The sequence below is a fragment of the Esox lucius genome, chromosome 14 (genome assembly GCF_011004845.1).
Source record: "Esox lucius isolate fEsoLuc1 chromosome 14, fEsoLuc1.pri, whole genome shotgun sequence".
In the NCBI taxonomy this organism is placed as follows: Eukaryota; Metazoa; Chordata; class Actinopteri; order Esociformes; family Esocidae; genus Esox; species Esox lucius.
The window spans coordinates 34,908,056-34,934,793 of NC_047582.1; the positions used below are offsets into that span (position 1 = coordinate 34,908,056).

The window sequence follows — 26,738 nt, forward strand, 5'->3', positions numbered from 1 at the left end:
CTAACCCGTGCGTGTCGGTCTAACCCGTGCGTGTCGGTCTAACCCGTGCGTGTCGGTCTAAGGCGTGCGTGTCGGTCTAACCCGTGCGTGTCGGTCTAACCCGTGCGTGTCGGTCTAACCCGTGCGTGTCGGTCTAACCCGTGCGTGTCGGTCTAACCCGTGCGTGTCGGTCTAACCCGTGCGTGTCGGTCTAAGGCGTGCGTGTCGGTCTAACCCGTGCGTGTCGGTCTAAGGCGTGCGTGTCGGTCTAACCCGTGCGTGTCGGTCTAAGGCGTGCGTGTCGGTCTAACCCGTGCGTGTCGGTCTAAGGCGTGCGTGTCGGTCTAAGGCGTGCGTGTCGGTCTAAGGCGTGCGTGTCGGTCTAAGGCGTGCGTGTCGGTCTAAGGCGTGCGTGTCGGTCTAAGGCGTGCGTGTCGGTCTAAGGCGTGCGTGTCGGTCTAAGGCGTGCGTGTCGGTCTAAGGCGTGCGTGTCGGTCTAACCCGTGCGTGTCGGTCTAACCCGTGCGTGTCGGTCTAAGGCGTGCGTGTCGGTCTAAGGCGTGCGTGTCGGTCTAAGGCGTGCGTGTCGGTCTAAGGCGTGCGTGTCGGTCTAACCCGTGCGTGTCGGTCTAAGGCGTGCGTGTCGGTCTAAGGCGTGCGTGTCGGTCTAAGGCGTGCGTGTCGGTCTAAGGCGTGCGTGTCGGTCTAAGGCGTGCGTGTCGGTCTAAGGCGTGCGTGTCGGTCTAAGGCGTGCGTGTCGGTCTAAGGCGTGCGTGTCGGTCTAAGGCGTGCGTGTCGGTCTAAGGCGTGCGTGTGCACTCAGACATTGCCTCTTCCTCTAAACAGCCACGTTGGCCACAACAGCTGAAACCTAGACAACATCAGCATTCAACACACAGCAAAGACACACCCACAGTCTACACACACACACACACACACACACACTTTCTTAAGGGAGTCTGAGGCCAAACTCACCACCCTCTCTTTCTCTCGGTCTGACAAGATAGATGAGGTCTATATCTAAAATTATATTTTTGTCAGACAAGATACAATACTCTTTCACACACACAGACATGCATGCGCGTGCACACACACACACACACACACACACACACACACACACACACACACACCCGTGACTCTGCAACATTTTAAATGGATTCCCAACCCTAATCGTTTACTACTTTGACCAGGACATATGGTATTATCTCTGGTATTATCTCTGGTATTATCTCTGGTATTATCTCTGGTATTATCTCTGGTATTATCTCTGGTATTATCTCTGTGACTCACTGGCTTGCTCTGGTTGGTAAGGCTGGTTGGTACTTCCCTATGGCTGGCTGTGGTTGGCTTGGTGAGCCCCCTATGGCTGGCTGTGGTTGGCTTGGTGAGCCCCCTATGGCTGAAACTGGTTGGCTTGGTGAGCCCCCTATGGCTGGATCTGGTTGGCTTGGTGAGCCCCCTATGGCTGGATCTGGTTGGCTTGGTGAGCCCCCTATGGCTGGATCTGGTTGGCTTGGTGAGCCCCCTATGGCTGGATCTGGTTGGCTTGGTGAGCCCCCTATGGCTGGATCTGGTTGGCTTGGTGAGCCCCCTATGGCTGGATCTGGTTGGCTTGGTGAGCCCCCTATGGCTGGATCTGGTTGGCTTGGTGAGCCCCCTATGGCTGGATCTGGTTGGCTTGGTGAGCCCCCTATGGCTGGATCTGGTTGGCTTGGTGAGCCCCCTATGGCTGGATCTGGTTGGCTTGGTGAGCCCCCTATGGCTGGATCTGGTTGGCTTGGTGAGCCCCCTATGGCTGGATCTGGTTGGCTTGGTGAGCCCCCTATGGCTGGCTGTGGTTGGCTTGGTGAGCCCCCTATGGCTGGATCTGGTTGGCTTGGTGAGCCCCCTATGGCTGGATCTGGTTGGCTTGGTGAGCCCCCTATGGCTGGCTGTGGTAGGCTTGGTGAGCCCCCTATGGCTGGCTGTGGTTGGCTTGGTGAGCCCCCTATGGCTGGCTGTGGTTGGCTTGGTGAGCCCCCTATGGCTGGCTGTGGTTGGCTTGGTGAGCCCCCTATGGCTGGATCTGGTTGGCTTGGTGAGCCCCCTATGGCTGGATCTGGTTGGCTAGCAGTGTTTCCCCTAGTTTCCCCCCCCCCCCAACCTTCTTTATATGTCAATGTCAACTTTATTTATAAAGCACATTTAAAACAACTGTCGTTGACCAAAGTGCTGTACAGGACAAAATATACAAGTATAAGAAATGTACAGGTAAATTATGTTGACACACATAAGACACAGACAAAATAGCAGGCCAGACATTTAATGCCAACTCAGCTAATATTAAAAGCCAGAGTTAAAAGTGTGTATTTGGCAATGACTTAAAAGTGTGTATAGTCTCGGCATTTCGAATATGCAGTGGTAGGCTATTCCAGAGGATGAGACCACCTACCGAGAAAGCTCGATCCCCTCTAGTTTTTAGCCTGTCTTTTGGGACAACTAGAAGTAACTGATTTGCTGACCTCAGTGTTCGGGCTGGAGAATGACAATGTAAAAGTTGAGACTGATATAAAGGGGCCAATCCATTTAAAACCTCACAGACAAGCATTCAAATCTTAAAATCCATCCTGAAACGAACCAACGAGCCAATGGCTTCCTGTTCGTTGCCACAGCCACTTACTGACAGTATATCAATGTGACAGCCACTTAGTGACGGTTTAACATAAACGTGTCCGTGCACAGACAGCCAGTTACGTTTCTTTGACCTCACTCCCAAGGCTTGATACTCAGAACGTCCGGTGCAGGACGTTGTTGCACTGCTCAGATGCCCTTGCGATAGTAAACCGTGCTCAGCTTGGTAATAATAAATTTCATAAAAATAAAAAATAAACGTTTCTGTGTCTGCGCAATGGTGTAGAAGTGGTGGCGTGCCGCAGTTATTAAAATAAGAGGGACATTCTGGCTAGGCTAGCTCCCTGTGGCTGCCTCTGGTTGGTTTGTTTGGCTCCCTGTGGTTGGCTCTGGTTGGTTTGGTTGGCTCCCTGTGGCTGCCTCTGGTTGGTTTGTTTGGCTCCCTGTGGTTGGCTCTGGTTGGTTTGGTTGGCTCCCTGTGGCTGCCTCTGGTTGGTTTGTTTGGCTCCCTGTGGTTGGCTCTGGTTGGTTTGTTTGGCTCCCTGTGGTTGGCTCTGGTTGGTTTGGTTGGCTCCCTGTGGCTGCCTCTGGTTGGTTTGTTTGACTCCCTGTGGTTGGCTCTGGTTGGTTTGGCTGGCTCTGGTTGGCCTGGTTGGCTTTGGGTGGCTAGATTAGCTCCCTGTGGCTGGCTTTGGTTGGCTAGGCTCTAGTTGGCTAGGCTAGCTCCCTATGTATGCAGTGATGCATTATTCAACAACCTAGATGAACCAATCAGCCGTGGACTAGAACACTGGGGAGAGACGTGGGGAGAGAACGATGTTCTGAGAGAGAGACTAAAAGAGAAAGACGTGTGCACTCATTTCTAAGTCTTAGATCATCATTGTGTGTGTGTGTGTGTGTGTGTGTGTGTGTGTGTGTGTGTGTGTGTGTGTGTGTGTGTGTGTGTGTGTGTGTGTGTGTGTGTGTGTGTGTGTGTGTGTGTGTGTGTGTGTGTGTGTGTGTGTGTGTGTCCGCACACAACTAAATGGGTGCATGCCTGTGTAAATATTCCTTTTCCACCAAAGATGTTATTAACAATTTAGCACTGGTACAGCCTGCATTGTATACGCATCCAAATACCGGACGTCGCTTATTAATTCAAGCCAATTTAAAAAAAGATTGAAGACATCGCCATTATTGGCAGTCAAGTGACCTTTCCTCTGTATTAGCCCTGACATAAGACAGTCCATGTCCAATGTATTCAGCACAAATGGCATCTATAGGGCTTTGCTAAAAATTAATGCGCTGTGTAGGGGATAGGGAGGCATTTGGGACTGTGTAAGCACATTAAGTGAAGAGCAAAGTGGACTTGATCACAGATTTGTTTGAATGGATTTAAGATATTAGCCAGTATCTCTGCCTCGGTGCCTCGGTTATTTGTGCGTCACAGTTTTGTCTTTGAATGGAGACTCGTATACCTTGTTTCCACTGATGCCAAACACTGGGGTTTTAGCCTAAAGCCCCAGTCTTTAGGACTTAGGGCGGGGTTTAGGACTTAGGGCAGAGTTTACGGATTGACAAGTTACGTGCTGTGAAAACGCTGCACGTTGTGCTATTCGAATAGTGATGTTTGCTCAATCTTCTCGTAAAGGTTTTCTTCCGATCTAACAAACAGATCCCTGTTAAAATAGAAAATAAAGAAATCAAGCAAAGGTACAGGGAAGCAAAGACTCAAGTGTGGCAGTAATATACATAAGTGTGAACTAGCGGCAATTGGTAGTTATTGAATATTATAGATATGTCTGAGTGCAATAAGCTTATGAATGGTGGCATAGCACACTACAATTACGTGGTGAGAATTAGAAACCACATTTTACACCGGGCAAAAAATATAGCAATAATAAAGAGGATAAAGCAATAATATACATGACACTGCATAGCAGCGGTTTAAAAAGTATACTGTAAAGTAGCAGCAATATTGGTTGTAGTATTGAATATTGTCGATATGGAAGTAATATACAGTGGAGAGGACAAGTATTTGATACACTGACAATTTTGCAGGTTTTCCTACTTACAAATCATGTAGAGGTCTATCATAGTTATACTTCAACTGTGAGAGACGGAATCCAAAAAAAATCTGAAAATCACATTGTATCATTTTTAAATGATTAATTTTCATTTTATTGCATGACTTAAGTATTTGATCACCTACCAACCAGTAAGAATTCCGGCTCTCACAGACCTGTTAGTTTTTCTTTAAGAAGCACTCCTGTTCTCCACTCATTACCTGTATTAACTGCACCTGTTAGAACTTGTTACCAGTATAAAAGACACCTGTCCACACACTCAATCAAACAGACTCCAACCTCTCCACAATGGCCAAGACCAGAGAGCTGTGTAAGGACATCAGGGATAAAATTGTAGACCTGCACAAGGCTGGGATTGGCTACAGGACAATAGGTAAGCAGCTTGGTGAGAAGCCAACAACTGTTGGCACAATTATTAGAAAATGGAAGAAGTTCAAGATAACAGTCAATTTCCTTCTGTCTGGGTCTCCATGCAAGATCTCACCTTGTGGGGCATCAATGATCATGAGGAAGGTGAGGGATCAGCCCAGAACTACATGGCAGGACCTGGTCAATGACCTGAAGAGAGCTGGGACCACAGTCTCAAAGAAAACCATTATTAACACACTACGCCGTCATGGATTAAAATCCTGCAGCGCACGCAAGGTCCCCCTTCGCAAGCCAGCGCATGTCCAGGCCCGTCTGAAGTTTGCCAATGACCATCGGGATGATCCAGAGGAGGAATGGGAGAAGATCATGTGGTCTGATGAGACAAAAATAGAGCTTTTTGGTCTAAACTCCACTCGTCGTGTTTGGAAGAAGAAGAAGGATGAGTACAACCACAAGAACACCATGCCAACCGTGAAGCATGGAGGTGGAAACATCATTCTTTGGGGCTGCTTTTCTGCAAACGGGACAGGACAACTGCACCGTATTGAGGGGAGGATGGATGGTATGGTATGGTAGAAGCATTGAGTATTAAGATGCATATGAGTGTAATATGCTTATGAATGGTATATGCGAAGGAATATTCTAATTCCCATAAAAGTACCTGTAAGCACTTCAGAACATCTGCATTGTTTGTCTGATCAGTATGATCATGGATCAGTCTTGCTGGTTGAGGAATGTTTTTGCAACTGGAAGTGTGTGTTACCATGCTCCAGTAGCGTCTACCAGATGGCAGCAGTGTGAACAGACCATAGCCTGGGTGGATGTAATCTTTGATGTTCCGCGCTTTCCTCCGGCATCATGTATGGTAGATGCCTTGCATGGAGTGGCGATGACAGCCAATGATTGGCTCCGCAGACTTTACCACCCTCTGGAGGGACATGCGATCTGCTGCGGAGCAGCTACCGTACCAGGCAGTAATGCATTTTTGCAGACATGCCAAGTTATTATTTTTTTTGTCTTCTCACAAAGAGCTTCATCTTAACCTAGCTTTGTGAAACGGCATCACAACACAATACTTTAAGTCAACGTTACTTAGTGAAGTAGCTTTCAGCACATTCCGGCTTGAAGAAACAGCAAGCTGATACAATTAATAGGTTACACTTGTTGTAATCTCCTGCTGTTTTTGTAGTTAGATTTTTTTAACATTGCTTAGATTGATTCTCGACCCAATTGCAATACTTTCCTTGACCCACCAGTTAGAGAAAATCTTGTCATTGCCAATTGCAGTGATACATTCAGGAATAAATAATAACATTTGCACATGACATTATTAATATTAGTCTTCATAACAAATGTAATTAAAATACACATGCATGCAGTTAGTAATAAATATAAAAAACTAGAAACTGGAGGAGAGAAGCTGACTTGACCTTGTGTTTTCAGTATGAATTTATTCAGTTCAACAAAAAAAGATTTGCGTGAAGATTTGTAGAATCTCCAGGATGCATCCCGTTTCACCGTTGTCGGTGATGTCATAGCGACGTTGGCTAGCACCCTTCAGGCACGTCATTGGGTCTCGTCTTTTTGCGGCAAACTGCACGAGCCTATGAAAATCCAACGCCCAAAGCTAACAAAAACGTTTCAGTTGGTCACTTTTTCACGTGTTTATAGTAATAACAGGTTCAGCTACTGAAGATGTTGGCTTGAATCTTTTGTCAATCGGTTTTTATTTAGATTTTCAGAAAGTTCTAAAAGTAAGGACACTTTGTTTTCACCTATCCTACTGACTTGTGAAGTGTGCTTTGGTTTTTCCCTGAAGTCAATGTGTCTCAGGGATTGAAAATCATGTTCAAGTATGACCTCTGGCACCCTTGACAGAGACCACTCACTGTTCACTTCCTGAGAAAACTAAAGGAATTGTAGAGCAGTGATCTAAATTCTCCACTAGGGGGCGCTTAGACAAATAAACAGGAACGTGATGTTTGACATGACAAACAGCCTTTAAGGAATAAGGTTCCAGGTTCCATTGTGGAGGGAATAGGGAAACCATCTCAGATGCATTCAGAAAGTGTTTGTTAACATTGATTTAATATGGATGCCAGCTCTGTTCCTCATCAGATGAATAAAACATGATGTAGCTTGTTTATCTCGAGATGCAAATGAAACATTGTAGGTGATGCTGTAAATGTTAGCTGGGCTCTTCTCTCTCTCTCTCTCTCTCTCTGTCTCTCTCTCTCTCTGTCCCTCTCTCTCTGTCTCTCTGTCTGTCTCTGTCTCTGTCCCTCTCTGTCTCTGTCCCTCTCTGTCTCTGTCCCTCTCTGTCTCTCTGTCTCTCTCTGTCCCTCTCTCTCTGTCTCTGTCCCTCTCTCTCTGTCTCTGTCCCTCTCTGTCTCTGTCCCTCTCTGTCTCTGTCCCTCTCTGTCTCTGTCCCTCTCTGTCTCTGTCCCTCTCTCTCTCTGTCCCTCTCTCTCTCTCTGTCCCTCTCTCTCTCTCTGTCCCTCTCTCTCTCTCTGTCCCTCTCTCTCTCTCTGTCCCTCTCTCTCTCTGTCCTTTTGTGTCGCCTTACTTGACTAGCGCCAGAATGAAAGGAAGGGGGTTGGCCAGGGTTGAATAGATATCCCAGAGGACTACTGTACTTATCCACAGGGTTGCTGTTATAGTTCTGAGAGGAGCTTGACTGTTGATCAGATTTTTTTCAGACCCTGTGATGTTTTCTTTTCATGTCTGCTTGCCCTAAAAAAAAATCTGCTGCTCTATTGATTGTTATATACATTCAATTCGAATTGCGTTTTTCTATTTCACATCAAAATGAGTATTTAACTGACTTGGGGACAAAATGTCAGTTTGATTCGTTCTTTTACTTTAGCCATATGGCTGCTTTAGTAACACATAATAACTTGTAATATAATAATGACCATGACAGACTCCAAAGGCAACTGCAAAGCCTAGAATCAAGACTAGACATTGACAGCACCCCGTATTACTGCGTGCATGTGATGGAACACACTGACCAACCAGGAATGCCTGTCAAGCCCAATTTGCTTTTGGCTACACAAGCTGTCTATTGGCCTGATGAATTAGCCACCTACCCAGGGTAGCAGGGGGACCTAATAGAAGGCAACACTCACCCTGTCAATTAACATATATTATTCATAGAATCATGGCTGGGAGGAAGTGTGTTCATTATGGAGGAAGTGCCTCTGCAGCCAGCGCCGTTGTTGGGCCTCTGTCTAATTCAGTCGCACTACTAATGAGACCACATCTATAACATCCTGACAACGGGATGTAGCTTATATAACACATTCATTCATTCTTGGTGGTAAGATTTACGTAAGCCGGTGTCAGAGAGTTGGAGCCGGACTTTACTGATCTACGTGTATACAATTCCCTCCAGATTTATTGGCACCCTAGGTAAATATGTACAGAAAAGACTCAAAAGTCTGTCATTTGTTGTTTGTCTTCTTGATGTTACGCTCTAAGTCACGAGTCTAACATTTTAATTGAGTGGGAACTGTCATCTAGTCTTAATTATTCAAAATCATGCCTGTCACTTTTTTTGTAGCCCTGGAAAATCTGAAGTACAACTGATTTATGAATTTGCTCTCATCTGAATCTTTGGGTACTCTTAAGTGGTCATACATGACATTTGTTTAATTGGGGTATAAATATGTGGTGACACATAGCCTAAACTCCTTTTGTCATACATCAACATCGCCATGGCCCGAATACACAAATGAAATGAGACCAAAGGTCGTTGACCTTCTCAGATCAGGCAATGTCTACTGAAAGATAGCAACACACTTGAAATGACCTGTTTTCACAGTTAGGCCAATAATTAAGAAATGTAACAACTGGAACGGTGAAGAACCTGTCTGGAAGAGGACACGTGTATTTTATCGCCATGCTCAGTGACAAGGATGGGTTTAATGTTTGAGTTATAATATCAGCATATCTCCATCATATACCTTTTATAGTAGTGGAATAATTGTTTCACATTATTAGTCCCAGAAATTTGTTTGGGTGCATACGAATGTGAATCATAAAATGTGGACACAGCGGGAGCCAGTCTGGTGCGTATTTGGTAATATAATTCAGTGTACATTCACACTGATCCGCCATTACATTATGACTGCCTGCCTAATATTCACACCGATCCGCCATTACATTATGACCGCCGGCCTAACATTCACACCGATCCGCCATTACATTATGACCGCCGGCCTAATATTCACACCGATCCGCCATTACATTATGACCGCCGGCCTAATATTCACACCGATCCGCCATTACATTATGACCGCCGGCCTAATATTCACACCGATCCGCCATTACATTATGACCGCCTGCCTAATATTCACACCGATCCGCCATTACATTATGACCGCCTGCCTAATATTCACACCGATCCGCCATTACATTATGACCGCCTGCCTAATATTCACACCGATCCGCCATTACATTATGACCGCCTGCCTAATATTCACACCGATCCGCCATTACATTATGACCGCCTGCCTAATATTCACACTGATCCGCCATTACATTATGACCGCCTGCCTAATTGTGTAGGTCCCCCTATTGCTGCCAAAACAGCCCTGACCCATTAAGGTATGGACTCTACTAGACCTCTGAAGGTGTGCTTTGGTATCTGGCACCAAGACGTTAGCAGCAGAATCAGTAAGTCCTGTAAGTTGCGAGGTGGGGGCTCCATGGATCAGACCTGTTTGTCCAGCACATCCCACAGATGCTTGATTGGATTGAGATCTGGGGAATTTGGAGGAAGTCAACACCTTGAACTCATTGTATTCCTCAAACCATTCCTGAACCATTCTTACTTTGTGGCGGAGCGCATTATCCTGCTGAAAGAGGCCAATGCCATCAGGGAATACTGTTGCCATGAAAGGGTGCACATGGTCTGCAACAATGTTTAGGTAGGAGGTGTCAAAGTAACATCCACATGAATGGCAGGACACAAGGTTTCCTAGCAGAACATTGCCCAAAGCATCACACTGCCTCTGCCGGATCGCATCCTTCCCATAGTGCATCTTGGTGCCGTGTGTTCTCCAGGTAAGTGACACACGCACCCGGCCTTCCACGTGATGTAAAAGAAAACGTGATTCATCAGACCAGGTCACCCTCTTCCATTGCTCCATGGTCCAGTTCTGATACTCATGTACCTATTGTAGGCAGTGGACGGGTCAGCATGGGCACCCTGACTGGTCTGTGGCTACGCAGCCCCATACACAACAAACTGTGATGCCCTGTGTGTTCTGACACCTTTCTATCAGTACCAGCGTTAACCTTTTCTGCAGTTTGAGCTACAGTAGCTTATCTGTTGGATCGGACCACATGGACCAGCCTTCGCTCCCCACGTGCATCAATGAGCCTTGGCCTCCCATGACCCTGTCGCTGGTTCACTGCTTTTCCTTCCTTGGACCACGTTTGATAGGGACTGACCCCTGCAGACCGGGAACACCCCACAAGGGCTGCAGTTTTGGGGATGCTCTGACCCAGTCGTCTACCCATCACAATTTGGCCCTTGTCAAAGTCGCTCAGATCCTTACGCTTGCCCACTTTTCCTGCTTCTAACACATCAACTTTGCGGACAGAATGTTCACTTGCTGCCTAATATATCTCACCCACTGACAGGTGCCATGATAACAAGATTATCAGTGTTATTAACTTCACCTGTCAGTGGTCATAATGTTATGGCTGATCTGTGTATATATTATTCAAAATGTGTATATATAATTTAGTGTTTGAATTATATTTCCGTCAAATATAATTCAGTCTTTGGAAATACATTAACAGTCTATGGGAATGTCATTCACTCATTCCTAGACTAATAAAATCCAGCTCAATGGAAGCATCCACTGGGCTTGATACTCTATTCGCAGACTAGGCTTAATCTGTGTGAACCTGGGCCTATATGTTTATGAAGATGACATTATTAATCAATCTATAATTATTCGGATGACAGCATATTTCAGTTTGTATGATTTTAAGGATGACAGTATAATTGAATCTCTAAAAGGATGACAGTATAAATCAAGTCTGTAGGATTATATGGATGACAGTATAATTCATTAATTCAGTCTGTATGATTATATGGATGACCGTGTAATTCAATCTCTGAAAGGCTGACAGTACAATTCAGTTTGTTTTGGGAATGACAGTATAATTGAGTCTTTGTTTTGGGAATGACAGTATAATTCCAGTCTGTTTTGTGGATGAGCTTATAGTTTGGTCTAGGGCTGCTACTAACTAACAACTGTTTTGATTATCAATGAATCTGTTGACTACTACTTCGATTCATCGGATAGATAAAATACATATATTCTGGAATTAAGTGTTTTATTCAAAGGTTTTCTGTGTTTTTCTTATCCTTATACAATAAAAAACCTGTAGGATGGGGTAATAGAACAAATATAAAAAAGTGAAAAAACTAAAATGTTATCATATAATTTTCTAGACTGTGGGAAAAGCGTTCCAGGGTACTACCTCACATGTGACTGAGATTGTAAATGTTAATGCAAATTGTAATGCATTTAAATACCTTAGTGTTTCTATTGTGGAGGAATATGAAACTCACCAAATTTAAGACTAATGGGTTAATTAATCAGTAACAGCATGAATGCTTAGCTAGCTGGAGATGCCTAACTATACACAAACTATAACTATACAAAAACTATAACTATACACAAATGGTATCTGGCAACACTGGTTTTTGGTCGTAATTACATTACATCCCTTCGATGTAACCTGTGCCATCTCAGCTTCCGATATATTTAAAAATGTATTTTTTTGCCAACAATTTTGATTATTGACGTTATAGATTTTTATCCGTTAGTAGTTGCAGCCCTAATTCAGTCTATGTTTTTCACGGGCTGTTCTGTGCTCTACTCAGTGTTTTGCTGCAGACAGTTTAGTAACATCTTTGTATTGCCCTTCTTCGGGATGTGGTCTTCCTCTCCACTAAGGTGCCCCCTGAGAGGGGCTGTCTGGCTAACGATGGCCCTCTCGTGTACTTGTGTACTTTTCTGGAGGAGGTGTGAGGAGGCAGGGCAATGGAGGCAGCTAGTCTGTCCTGTGGGAGTGGTTGGGGGGGGTTACATCACTGTGGAGGAGAGCTTCGCCTTCGTCCCTCCTCCATTACGCCGCCCCTCAGGAGGACCCAAGAGGAGCTAACATACTCTGGAAGTCTCTCACATTTGCTTTGGCTCCTATCCACAACTGAACTGATTCATTATTTAGGACCAAACCTGCACTACCTTCTCTACTCCAACTCTCTGCCCCCCCCCCCCATCTGTTACCAACTCCCTCCCCCTCCTTTCTTTCTCTGCCCCCTCCCCCTGTCTGAACCTATTTAGGCTGTCAATATTTTTGAACACAATTTCCACATAAAAAACAATGACGTTAAATGTAGGCACTATTTTGTATTTCTACTAGCAGCGATTGAATCCCTCTGCGCCTTAAGGCAACATTTATTTTGTCTGTATCACTGACTTGGAATGCGTTTTAACGCATTGAAGATGTTCATTTACCTGGAAGCTAACTGTGCTCGTTGTCCAACAAGTGCTGTTTTCTCTGATTCTCTTTATGAAGCTGGAAGGTCTCGCAGAACCAGACTTCCCCTGTCCCTGCTCCTTCCCCTGTCCCTGCTCCTTCCCCTGTCCCTGCTCCTTCCCCTGTCCCTGCAATAAACATTAAGCGAGACATCCTTAGACCTCTCTAGCTGTCGGGAGTATCGGACTAAAAAGTGTCCCATGCTTCCTTGGAATGTCCCATGCTTCCTTGGAATGGGCCGTGAGACTGTTGCCTTTTTCTGGATATCCAGGTTTGACTGTGATGGCAGGTGTCTTTAACCGGACTGCTCAGTGAGTATGGATCTAGTCAGTGGTTTCCCTAGTGGCTTGTATGGATCTAGTCAGTGGTTTCCCTAGTGGGTTGTATGGATCTAGTCAGTGGTTTCCCTAGTGGCTTGTATGGATCTAGTCAGTGGTTTCCCTAGTGGCTTGTATGGATCTAGTCAGTGGTTTCCCTAGTGGGTTGTATGGATCTAGTCAGTGGTTTCCCTAGTGGGCTGTATGGATCTAGTCAGTGGTTTCCCTAGTGGGTTGTATGGATCTAGTCAGTGGTTTCCCTAGTGGGTTGTATGGATCTAGTCAGTGGTTTCCCTAGTGGGTTGTATGGATCTAGTCAGTGGTTTCCCTAGTGGCTTGTATGGATCTAGTCAGTGGTTTCCCTAGTGGGTTGTATGGATCTAGTCAGTGGTTTCCCTAGTGGGTTGTATGGATCTAGTCAGTGGTTTCCCTAGTGGGTTGTATGGATCTAGTCAGTGGTTTCCCTAGTTGGTTGTATGGATCTAGTCAGTGGTTTCCCTAGTGGGTTGTATGGATCTAGTCAGTGGTTTCCCTAGTGGGTTGTATGGATCTAGTCAGTGGTTTCCCTAGTGGGTTGTATGGATCTAGTCAGTGGTTTCCCTAGTGGCTTGTATGGATCTAGTCAGTGGTTTCCCTAGTGGCTTGTATGGATCTAGTCAGTGGTTTCCCTAGTGGGTTGTATGGATCTAGTCAGTGGTTTCCCTAGTGGCTTGTATGGATCTAGTCAGTGGTTTCCCTAGTGGGTTGTATGGATCTAGTCAGTGGTTTCCCTAGTGGGTTGTATGGATCTAGTCAGTGGTTTCCCTAGTGGGTTGTATGGATCTAGTCAGTGGTTTCCCTAGTGGGTTGTATGGATCTAGTCAGTGGTTTCCCTAGTGGCTTGTATGGATCTAGTCAGTGGTTTCCCTAGTGGGTTGTATGGATCTAGTCAGTGGTTTCCCTAGTGGGTTGTATGGATCTAGTCAGTGGTTTCCCTAGTGGCTTGTATGGATCTAGTCAGTGGTTTCCCTAGTGGCTTGTATGGATCTAGTCAGTGGTTTCCCTTGTGGGTTGTATGGATCTAGTCAGTGGTTTCCCTTGGTCTGACTGTTTATTCACTGTGTACTGTCAGGTTAGCATGGAAGTTCACCTGGACTTCCTGTGGGGCCTTTTCAAGAGGTGATTTTCCTTCTATCTTTGCGGGCATTTGGTTGGGCTGGCTGTCCTGGTGTTTTGGGTTTGTATTGGCTTAATAAATTGGGCCTCAGAACCAGCTGGTTAAGAGGACTCCTCTGTGGACCGCCTTGTCATTTGAGGACCTTCTCATTGTTTTGTGAATTGTGTTTTTTGGGAAGTGAAAGATCAGATCCGATAGAATATGTATATATGCTTGCTGCTGTAAGTACATTTTCTCTTGGTCTTGATTCATTCTCTCTCTCATGGCTGTTTTCTCCCTTTCACTATGTAGCGTCTTATGAAAGTGGAAAGTATTACATCATGGTGTTCATCATTGTAGGTTTTCCGTGGACCTCTGTTTGTATTGACATCAGTTAAATGGCCTTGCGCAGTAGACGTCAGAGTGGTTTCGTTGTGTTTGTGGTTAACAAGTGGAGAGAAGTTACATTTACTCTTAATCGCTTAATTTCTATTAGCAAGTTTTATTCTTTTTACCAGGACGTGTGATGTACAGTTTGGCATGATGCCGTTTAATGGGCTTCAGAAAAATGCTTGAATCTGCAACAAATTGTCCTGATTAAAGTGAGGTCGAAACCCATATAAATATATACACACACGCGCGCACACACACACTGACTTTGTTGAATGAAACTGACTAGAATGTGGTTCTGAGCGCGGCGTCTTTGGCTGTTGTCTAAGAGACTGTATCTCCACTGTGTGTTTTGTGCAGCGGACTGCAGTCCTGGTGACGTTGGTGCCACTGAGCAGCACATACATATTAAGGAGTGGCAGGACGGCCTAAGAGCCCTTCTGCCAAACATCAACATCAACTTTGGCGGGATGCCGCCCAACTCCTCGTCTTCCTCCTGCTCCTCGTCCTCCTCGTCCGGCATTCACCACCCAGGGGTGCCGCTGGGCTCCTCCGGGTCTGGACCGGGTTCTGGTGGCCCGGGGGGTGTGTCGCATAGCCTTAGCTGGGACGGGAGCTTTGGAACGGCGAGCTGGATGGACCCGGCCATCATCACAGGTAACTGGAGACCCGAACCTCCCATAGAAATCTGTAGACCTGCAAATGACCCGGTCCGGTGGCTGGAGCCTAACCACTAACATCCCCCTAGTTAACACGGGACCTGGCTAGGTGTCTGGCCCGGTGTGCGACCCGGCCCGCTGGTGCCGTGTGGTGTTGCTGCATGTCTCCCTGGTTTACTCGCCGTCGTCAGGCGTTGGGCGCGTTTCTTATCTAACCGTGCCTGTGGTCGCTACTAACCGTTTCCCCGCTGGTTTCTGTCGTGAGCTGCTCATTGGCCTACGTGGATGACAGGGCACCCTGGTGCCGTGTCCCAGAGGCCTCATCTGGTTTGCTTTGACTTGGCCTGCTGTGTGTGTCAGTGGTGCTGGACACGTCTCTATTGGTGCCTCTGCCATGGTCAAGGAGTGTTTCTCTCTCTCTCTGTGTGTGTGTGTGTGTGTGTGTTCGTTCATATGTTTGAGTCAGTTTATCACAGTGGGAGGAGGAGAATGCCCCAAGGCCTTCTGGGACTTTGGACGTTGAGAACATCTGGAGTGATGGGAGAATTTGGAAAGACAACATGGGTGGAATGAGAGGGAGAACATGGGGGGGGCATACGGGAGAGCGCGAAAATGGGGGGAGAGGAAACATGGGGAGAAAGGGGGTACATGAGAGAGAGGACATGGAGTGGGAACATGGGGGAGAGAAACGTGTGTGGCGGAAAACATGTGGGGGGGAGTGAACATGTGGGAGGGAGAATGTGTGTGGGGTGAGAGAGAATGTATGGGGGGTGAACGTGGGGGGGGGGGAACATGGTGGGGGACATGCTCTAGTATGTTTGAGTTGTTTTGGCATAGTTTTGTTATAGTATGTTATTTATTGTTTGTATAGGGTTTTTGGCCTTGTTTCTGACCGTTTTTTTTTTTTTTTGTGTGTTCATGTAGGTTTTTTTAGTGTTTCTAGGTTGTTGGCGTTTGGCAGAAGCAACCATTAGGCTTTCTGGAATCTGGGATTGAGAGTATTCTACCTGGTTATGTTGTAATGTTGGTGCCTGCCAGGCCTACTGATAATTGATGTCCATTGCCATTATTAACAATAGCCTATAGCAGATTATTGTGACCCCAGCCATGTGAAGAAAAATGTAATAATATTTTTATTGAGGCTATGAGAGTGCATTTTAAAACATTCTCCCCCAACCCAATTTTCATATCAGGTGAACCCACATGGGGTCGTGACCCCTAGTTTGGGAACCTCTGACCTATAGAAAAGGATATTCTGGAAGTGTAGCATTTTTAGACCAGGGCCTAGTGGCCCCCTATTGCCCATGTGGCAACCTGCTTTGGACCCTTTCCCAATGGGGTGGACTCGCTCGGTCCTGTGGGGCTGCCGGCTCTCCTGAGTGTAGGCAGTAATCCAGCCGTGACGGTGGGATGGGGGGTCTGGAGCTGTGCTCATCCCCAAGGCGAAACATGCTGGCTTGTTATACTGCTCCATGGTAATTGGGACCAGAACGATAAATGTCTAATATTAACACTCCGTGTTCCCCTCGTCTCTCTGTCTGCCTCAGTCTTTTGATGATTGCTGCGTTTTCTAATTTAAACGGGTGGATCTGCCAAGTGACTAGCGTTGGTATTTTCCTGCCAGCCTGTCAGATAGATACCAGTCCGTACGAGAGGTTATGCCAAAATAAGGCAAACGTCAGGATGAAGTGTTCTAATGGGGGCTCGGCATCTGCAAGTACCGGATCAGGTTGTTAGCTTGGGCCTCGGTTTTACATGTCTGGAACTTTGCTGGAGGGATGTGGCATCATTCTAATGGGAGAAATTCCATCATTCTGTGATTCGTCCGCGGACCACACTGTCAAGCGCTGCTTTGGACTCTGGTGAAAGAGGCAATCACGGCGTATCGTAAAAAAACATTGGCGAGTTCAACAGTCTTCGTCCTGTCAAACATTCCCCATCAAAGTCACTACTCTTCTTCACCATGGTTGTCAGACTAGTGGGCTACTCAGCCTGCCCTGCATTTCAATACCTGACCCTAAGCAGGGAATGGAATTAAAACCTGCCACCGGCCAAATGCAGGTACATTTCGCTACTGGTGGGTAAATCTGTCAGCATCAACAGCCACTTTGGCGGGTATCCAGCAACCGTAGGGGAACCACTTTTTATTGCATTTGTTTATTTCTCTATAAATCTTTGACGCATTCTCATAAGTAACAGCTCCACAGAGTTATGGAACAGTTCTGTTTGGGTCAAAGTGAACATGCAAATTAGTGTTTTAATAAAACGAGTAGACACGTGATTCTAGAACCAGGTTGAAAACAGTGACCACGAACTGCTGTCATTTTCAATGTTCTACGCGCTGTTTTAGTAATGTAGGTTAGTGGTCACTCTTTTTTCAGACATCAATTTGTGAACATACCTTGATAGCCTATGAAACTAAGCCAACTATCCAGCCCTGTTGCCCAAAGCAGAAGCTACTGGAGCAGATGATCTACTTTTCAGAAAAATGCTCTGGTACGATGCGATGTCTTCTATAGAGGTGTGCGAGACAGACCTTAATCTGTGGAACCCTTTAGTGTATAAATGTGATAAGCGTTCCACAAGAGTTGTTACATCCGTATCATCTTTGTACAGTCAGATTACGCAGCGTTGTGTTATCATTTTACAGTCCTGACCCAAACAATGTTCTGTGTTTGGTGGACATTGGTTCATTGTTTTCCTCTGTCTCCAAAAGCTGTACAGTGGGGGTGCATGTGAACAAAACAAGCTCTCCTCATTGTTACCACAGCTGTGTTTCTGTGATTTCAGTGGTTCCAACCAACTCTCAGGGCGTTACTCTCTAATAATAAACATGCTTGGTCCGGTTTGAAAAGCCACTCATCTATGGTCTGTTGTGGCTCTGAAATGTTAGTTAACCAATAGCAATTAAACACGGTGATTGCCTATTGGACATGGACCAATCAATGCACTCCATCTTGGATCCCATCCAATCAGTCCATTTTATCCAGGGATCCTTCTGCCACTCTGGGATTGGCACAGCCCTCCGAAGAGTAAGATTGTGTGGGCTTGACTGTGGACGTTGGACATTAAGCGCCATTTCCCCGGTCAGACTGATTTCTGGAAGGACGGCTGTTTGTGGTTGTCAGTAATCAGTCCCGTTCTGAGGCTTTGTATTGTCCGGTGATTCTAAATAACTCTTCTCTCTTCCCTCCTCTTCACTCCCTCTCCACGGCCTCCCTCCCTCTCCCCCGCCTCCCTCCCTCTCCCCCTGTCATCTCCTTGTCCTCCCTTCTGTCTCCCCCCCCTTGCCAGGTATTCCATCGGCAGCCAGTAACAGCATGGACTCCCTCCAGGATGACAACCCTCCCCATTGGCTCAAGTCTCTCCAGGCCCTGACAGAGATGGACGCTGCGCCCCTCCCCTCCTCCGCCTCCAGCCCACAGCAGACCAACCCTCACGGTAGTCATGGCGACGGCCCCTTTGGAGGTAGCCAGTTTCCCCTTCAGCACAGACCCAGCTGGGCCCCTTATCTACCACCCCCCACAGTCCCCCACAGTCCCCACCCTGCCGGGCAGTTCCATTCCCCTCCTCCAGGTTTCCAGACTGCCCTCAGAGCGCCGGGCCAGACAGCCCAAGAGCTGCTACAGAGTGCCGGCCTGGACCGTCACTAAGGACTGATGCTGCGAAGTGGACTCTCCCCAGTTATGACCTCGCCCACAGAAACCCACGGAAAGAAAAAAAGAAATCAGCATACTGAGACAAGCTATTAACAAAAAAAGTTGTAACCAGATGATATATCGTTTGTTTTCTTCCTGCTCCTTGTGACCAGATCTGAGTTCTAGTGTTTTATCTGTCTTGGTGTTTGCTGTTGGCCTGAGAAGCACATTGCTTTCCCAACCATTCCCTCTACCTGACACTGTCAGTCGTTCCCCATCGTGACCACAAGAGCACTGGGTTTTGGTGTTTTATCAAAATGGCTGCCGTTATCAGCATGCTCTGGGATTAGGAGGGTCTCTGAACTGAGCCCCTTATGTTGAGTGATGGTCTCATTTCTCTGTCAGTATTAGGGTCAGCTCTTTTAGGGATTTTTTTTCCCTACCTCAAAACAAGATGGGGTGATTAGTGAATGATCCAGTCATATTCAAAGGTTCTGGGTTTGACATAACTGAAGGTAGCTGACCGGTGGAGTGTTAGGGGGCCTATAACAGAACACATTCACCTTTAACCCTTAACCCCTGGGGGATTGGGTAACAGGTGGCCTCGATTACTTTGATCGTCGTCTAGGTGCTTTTGCAGTATTTTTATATTTTTTCACGATTGTAGTGGGAAGGTATATGGGTAGAAGCAAGAGCTGCCCGTCTGTCACGGTTTGAAACAAGCAGGCAGTGGCAGGAGAGCCTTATGCCACCCTCCTCGTTGGGCGGTTGCTATGGTAATACAGAACTGTAGCTTAAGGAGACAAATCCTCTTTGCTCTTTCTGCCAGTCTAATAGTCCCGGACTCATTGTCCTCCGTGGCTGACTCGGGGACAATGTCAACCTAAGTGAGAATTAGGATCCAGGGGTTGTGGTCAGTTCACAGAGCTCCCTGAAATTCCAATCCTCTTCAGCTTTTTAAATTGGTCACAAATTTAAATTTGAACTGGAATTAAAATGGAGTTGCCCCTAGCCCTTTTGTGGTTCTCTCCATCTCGCTGTCTGTGTCCTTGTTAGAGGACAGAGGGCCCTCTTGTCTGTTCAGGAGGACATTTTGAGTATTGAACAGAGCATGGTCTCTCCGATAAAATGAGGAGTCTTACCCGGTACATTTGATCTATTTGTCTATTTCACTGTCTCGTGTCTGTAAAGGCCCCTGGGCTCACTCCTCTATAAAGGCCCCTGGGCTCACTCCTCTGTAAAGGCCCCTGGGCTCACTCCTCTATAAAGGCCCCTGGGCTCACTCCTCTATAAAGGCCCCTGGGCTCACTCCTCTATAAAGGCCCCTGGGCTCACTCCTCTATAAAGGCCCCTGGGCTCACTCCTCTATAAAGGCCCCTGGGCTCACTCCTCTATAAAGGCCCCTGGGCTGGCGGATGTCCCGATTACAGCACTATTCCCTACATAGTGTATTATTCCGTGGGGCGTATTGGTCAGAAGTTGTGTATTAGCTAGGGTTATGCCCTTTTGAGGAAGCTGGCTGAACCAGTCTCCATGCCAGACCACAGGGGTCCTCATGGAGGACATATGACCTCTCAGAGCAGTGCAGGCTGGGGTTGGGGCAGGAAGGACACGCTGTTTGTACTGTCATTTTCCAACATCGTTGCTACGTATGCACGACTACAAGAGGCATTCTTCCAAAAGCTACCTATGTGGCTTTGATCTGTTGGATGGGATTAGATCTAGCTGCTTTTTTAGGGGTGGGGCAACAATACACAGGCTGAGGGCCCCCTGTCGTGAGCTGTCACGTGGCGCCTGGTGACAGTTTACTCATCATCAGAGTCTCACTCTGCTTGAGTCCACTGAGGGAGAAGTGGAGCTCCAGAAGTCTGGCAGATTGAGGAAGCAGCAGGGCGAATGGCAGTCGAGGACTCCCAGTGATTTTTCAGACAGTGGTGCACTCCACAATCTTTTTCAGTATTTCCATGTCCTTCAGAATTCCCGGTTTGGAAAAATACACACAATCACATAAATCCGGGATTCCTCCAACTGGGATTTCTGGAAAACATTGGATGTTTGGGAAAGTTATGTAGTGTAGTAACCCTCAAGCTGTGTGACGGATTTTGGAACCGGAGGGAGCGCTCTGGGAGTTGATTCATATTTATAATTTAGAACTGAAATCCAGAGGAGAAGGGTGGCCATGTTTGTTCCTGGATGGATTTTGACCAGCTGGTTAAGAGACCCACACCAGATCATCTTGTGTTTTCACTGTGTTGACAGTGCCGCGTGTGATATGGGGAGTGGTGGCGTTTCACCGCCTTGTGGTCTCAACCGGCTTCAAACTGTGCTGTCAGCCCTGCACTCCAGTCTGTTTGTGCTGACATGTCCACCCCTTGTCATTCCATTGGTTTTCACAGCCGTGGATGTTTGACCTGGCTACTGTGTTGGGATAGTGGTGTCCAAAGGCATCTCAAGCCACCAGCAACAAAATGGGTTACCAACCATATGTACCCATAACATCAAAATCAATGCCCAGTTTTTAATTTAATGGTCTTATTTGTATTCACTGCTTAGGCCATTCTGGCCGACCTACAACCTTTGACCTTTCAGTATGGAATGAGTATGTATTAGGATTAGGGGTCTAAAACTCCGTAAACAGCCAGTGCGGTCTTCATTCTAACCATGGGTTTTACACAAAGCTAAACTACAAAATAAATGAACGTCAAAAACTGAAGAGCTGAGTGAAATTGTACCTCTACAGGTCTGGAAGAAAAAAATTAAATAAAAAAAATATTAAACCTGAGTTTGTATTTTTCTGTTGTCTTGATGTCTGTGTCCCTAATGTCACCCTATTCCCTCCATTTCAAGTGCACTTCTTGACCAAAGCCAAGTGGGTCATGGTAGAAGTTAGTGAGCTATGGGTGTGGGGTGTCATTTGGCAGGGAGACATGCTGTGAGCTTCATGCGTCATTCTTCTGCTCTGTCAGGCATGTCAGTTTTTGTGAGTTTCCAACATGTGCCTGTGGAGGAAGTAGTCAGCTAGGGTCTTGAAAGGTGTCCAACTTTACTTTACTGCACTTATCTATTTATCTAATCATATCTATATACATTTAAAATCCATTGTTCACAATTCCGGATAATTTAATCCTAGTAAAAATTCCCTGTCTTATGTAAGTTAGGATCGCCACTTTTTTTTTTTTTTTTAAATGTGGTATGTCTGAGTGATTGTAGAGAGGATGTTTTATTTGAGCTTTTATTTCTTTTATCACATTCCCTGTGGGTCAGAAGTTTACATACAATAAATCTGCATTTGGTAGCATTGCCTTTAACTTGGGTCCTGGTCCACACCTGCGGAGAACTTGGTTTGGGGGGCCCGTTGCTGTCCCTGTCCTTGTCTATCTGGTCATACTTCTGACATATTCTAAATTTAAATATACTCTGGATGTAGCCCACATGCATTTATTAATTATTCCAATTGGACTCTTAATATCTCACCTGGCACAGCCAGAAGAAGACTGGTCACCCCTCTGAGCCTGGGTCCTCTCTAGGTTTCTTCCTAAATTTTGGCCTTCTTAGGGAGTTTTTCCTAGCTACTGAAATTCAACACTACTGTTTTTTGCTCCTTGGGGTTTAAGGCCGGGTGTTTCTGTTAAAGCACTTTGTGACAACTGCTGTTGTAAAAAGGGCTTTATAAATACATTTGATTGATTGAGTACTTTTTCCACCTTTAACGTGACCTACAACATGAACAATTAATTTGAAAAACAAACAAACCTTTGAGGGGGAAAAATAAAAAGCTCACAATCTGGTTGCATGAGTGTGCACACCCTTAAACTAATGAAGCACCTTTTGATTTTATTACAGCACTCAGTCTTTTTGTGTAGGAGTATTAGCATGTTGCATCTTGACGTGGCAATTTTTGCCCACTCTCAGATTGCGTGGACATCTCCTGTACACAGCCCTCTTCAGATCACCCCACAGATTTTCAATTGGATTCATGTCTGCGCTCTGGCTGGGCCATTCCAAAACGTTAATCTTCTCCTGTTGAAGCCATGCTTTTGTGGATTTGGAAGTGTGCTTTGGGTCATTGTCGTGCTGAAAGGTGAACGTCATCTTCAGCTTTCTAACGGACCTCTGAAGGTTTTGTGCCAAATTGCCTGGTATCCCTCCACCCTGACTAAGGCCCTGTGTCCAGCTGAAGAAAAACAGCCCCAAAGCATTATGCTGCCACCACCATGCTTCACTGTGGGAAGGGTGTTTTTTGGGTGATGTGCAGTGTTGTTTTTGCACCAAACATACCTTTTGGAATTATGGCCAAAAAGTTCAACCTTGGTTTCATCAGACCATAACACATTTACCCATGTGCTTTTGGGAGACTTGATGTTTGTTTTTGCAAACTTCGGCCAGGCTTGGATGTTTTTCTTTGTAAGAAAAGTTTTCCGTCTTGCCAACCTACCCCATAGCCCATTCATACGGGAGATTACGGGAGATTGTTGTCACATGTAGCACACAGCCAGTACTTGCCAGAAATTCCTGCAGTTCTTTTAATGTTGCTGTAGGGCTCTTGGAAGCCTCCCTGACCAGTTTTCTTCTCGTCTTTTCATTAATTTTGGAGGGACGTCAAGTTCTTGGTAATGTCTCTGTTGTGCCATATTTTCTACACTTGATGATGACTGTCTTCACTGTGTTCCATGGTATATCTAATGCTTTGGAAATTATTTTGTAACCTTCTCCTGACTGATATCTTTCAACAATGAGATCCCTCTGATGCTTTGGAAGCTCTCTGCGAACCATGGCTTTTGGTCTGAGATGTAACTAAGAAAATGTCAGGAAAATCCTACTAGAACAGCTGAACTTTATTTGTGATTAATCAGAGTCACTTTAAATGATGGCAGGTCTGTAATGACTTCTATTTAACATGAGTTTGAATGTGATTGGTTAATTCAGAAGCCAGCCACATCCCCAGTTATAAAAGGTTGTGTACACTTATGCAACCATGTTATTGTAAGGTTTTTATTTTTCATTTTTCCCCCTCAAAGATTTCCGTTCGTTTTTCAATTGAATTGTTCACATTATAGGTCACATTAAAAGTGGAAAAAGTTCTGACATGATTTATCGTTTTTTCGTTCTTTGACATCACAAAAACTTGCCATTTTAATAGGGGTGTATAGACTTTTTATATCAACTGTAAGTTTCCTTCCTCATGATGCCATCTATTTGTGAAGTGCACCAGTCCCTCCTGCAGCAAAACACCCCCACATGATGCTGCCACCCCCATGCTTCATGGATGGGATGGTGCTCTTCACCATGCAAGTTTCCCCCTTTTTCCTACAAACATAACGATGGTCATTATGGCCAAACAGTTCTGTTTTAGTTAAGCTGTTGTTCTGTAATTGATTTGCAAAATAGATGAATCTCTAAGAGACAGAAGGCATTTCCTTCCTGGGTGGTATGATGGCTACATAGTCCCATGGGGTTTATACTTGCGTACTATTGTTTGTACAGATGAATGTAGAGCCTCCAGGCATTTGAAAATTGCATCCAAGAATGAACCACATTGTGGAGCTGTACAATCTTTTTTCCCTTAGGTCTTGGCTGATTTCTTATTTTCTGTTTAATGACAATCAACTTAGTGTATATAAACATTTGACCCACTGGAATTGTGATATAGTGAACTATTAGTGAAATAATCTGTCTCTAAACAATTGTTGGAAAAATTGACTTGTCATGCACAAAGTACATGTCCTAACTGACTTGACAAATCTATAGTTTGTTAACATGAAATCTGTGGAGTGGTTGAAAAGTGCGTTTATTGACTTCAGCCTAAGTTGGTGTAAATATTTTTTGAGGTGAACCTGTATATAAACAACCTAAAAGCATCGGTGTCACACATGGTCTGAAAAAAAGATGATACCCAATTCTGAACTTTTGCCCAAACGATTTGGAAAAGTTCTGATCTAGTTGGTCAAAATACCTATTACTGGCCAAATGTAATTATCCTGGTCGAATAGATCTCTCTCCCTCAGCCCTTTTGTCCCCCTCCCTCGACTTTCTGTCTCCAAACACTGGAAATGTTTATTCATGATTTCATGCAACCTGTCACAACACACCCTTCATGTTGTGGTGAAAGATTGTTCAGTTCACGTCACAACCTCCTGTCTCCGCGTGATGATGGTGGCTGTCGACTATGCTACCAACATCTGTTCCATAAGAAGAAAAAAAGCCTTAGTTTGAAAGGATAGACTTCAAATGCCTTTCCATGTGGGCCAATTAACTTTATCTTGCCGAAGAGGCGGTAGCTCTGAGATAATGTCAAGAGCGAATTAAGCAGCTCATATTCCGATGAGCCAAGCTGGCTCCAGAACTAACGCTAGCTTTCATCCCAAATAGCACCCTACTGCCTGAATAGTGCCTTCATTTCCGTAAAGCTCAGTTGAAAGGCAGTGCATTAAATAGGGAATAGGGTACTGTTTGGATTGCAGACCTGCCTTGCATACAGTGTAGCAGCTACTCAACTCTGCTCTGACATTGTCACGCTTTTCATCGGGTGAAATTATTGCGGTGCTGAGCTAATTGGCTGAGCCAAGCTGGGAAACATCAAATATGATTTTTATAGAATCTGTTTCAACCCTCATTGATTTGGCAACTTGTATTTTGGCATATTTGTGCCTGTGTGAATACTATATGATTGCTGATGGGGTAACGAGTGGAACCTGACTGCCAGTTTAACTCTCTCAAAAATGTTTGTAGGAAACTGCGTTTGCCTTCTTCATCTCCCCTTGCTTCATGTTAAGCCTCGTCCTGTATTTAATCCTCTGTATACTTACCTTATATCATAGACTTTAAAAAGGAGAATCAAAATACTTAGAGGAAGTACTGAGGGAGCAGTGGTGATTAAACCGCTTGAAGGGAATGTAGAATAATGATTGCACACCTGTCTAATTTTAGAAAGCCGGTTGTACTGATTGAAGTGAAAATGAGGCTTGAAGTAAAGCTCCAGACCTTTCCAATGCCCGAAGCATGTGAAAAGCCAGTTCAGTAAGAACTATTCAAGCGGGTGAATTACTCAACTCTCTGATGTTTGCCCTCTAATGGAGCCCCAAAGGCCACTTCACACAGAATCAGCGGCACAGCGTCATTTTCCCTAGTATGTACTTCTGGGCAGCAAATACTTTGAGCGAAGAGACGAAAACAGTGTGTCGGCCCCTAAGAGCCCCACTGGAAGCTCCAGTGGGTGCAGGTTCTGGTCCACTCCAACAGAACTCCAAGCCTGTTAGACCTCCTGTCCCAAACAGCACGCTATTGTTTTTGAAGTGCACTGCTGAAGCCTCCATGTCTAGTTGAGAGTTACGCCCTATGTAGAGAGCAGATCAGCATTTAGGACTCCCCCTTGGTACCTCCCCTCAGTATAGTGGGAGTTGTGTTTCTGCCTCACCCCTCAGGCAGGTCTGTTCCTGTCTGTTAGAGATAGCAGGACAATGAAAGAAAGATGAGGTAAGTTGCCATCTCTTTCTACACTCTCCGGCAACTCTGAGACCCTTTGGAGTTTTCTCAAACCTCAGATGTCAGTTGCACAGCGATTGTTCCGTTTCCCGCCTTACTGTACACACATTATTTTTTTCTTGAGTTCAAAACCTGACTGACGGCTGTGGATTGTTGTCAAGGGCATCTTGATCATATCAAAGGTAGTTGAAAATGATTAAATCCCATTTGATGTTTTTCAGGTGCAGGCCCAGAAGAGATGCTCAGAACTGTCTTTCGAATCTGTTCCACTGAACTTCAGTGTTACGGCGCAGCTCAAAGTTAAGGGTAATTTTTAACTCTGCTGACCTACACAGTGTTTAACGGGAATGCAGTCGGCACGGACCTTGCCTTTAAAATTCAGGTCACGCTCCCTCGCCGTACTTCATGATGAGGATCGAATAAAAGCCTTAGGCTGCGTTTACACATGAAGCCCAATTCAATTTGGTTCAACAAATTGGCGTTTTGACCACTCACATCAGATATCTTTGAAAACGGATCAGCGT

The 26,738-nt window shown here is 45.6% G+C and overlaps 1 protein-coding gene across 2 annotated transcripts in view; it reads left to right on the forward strand.

Moving 5' to 3' along the window:
• Positions 1–21,514, forward strand: part of cnot4b (CCR4-NOT transcription complex, subunit 4b) — a 44,581-nt gene extending 23,067 nt beyond the window's left edge. Inside the window, exons 13-14 of one of the 2 annotated variants that reach the window (XM_034297025.1) lie at positions 14,796–15,092; positions 18,389–21,514. In XM_034297025.1, the coding sequence (XP_034152916.1) occupies positions 14,796–15,092; positions 18,389–18,747 (656 nt within the window). In that variant the 3' untranslated portion in view covers positions 18,748–21,514. The remainder of the gene's footprint in view (positions 1–14,795; positions 15,093–18,388) is intronic. The other variant, XM_034297026.1, reaches the window with a different exon arrangement.
• Positions 21,515–26,738: the final 5,224 nt, after the last annotated feature.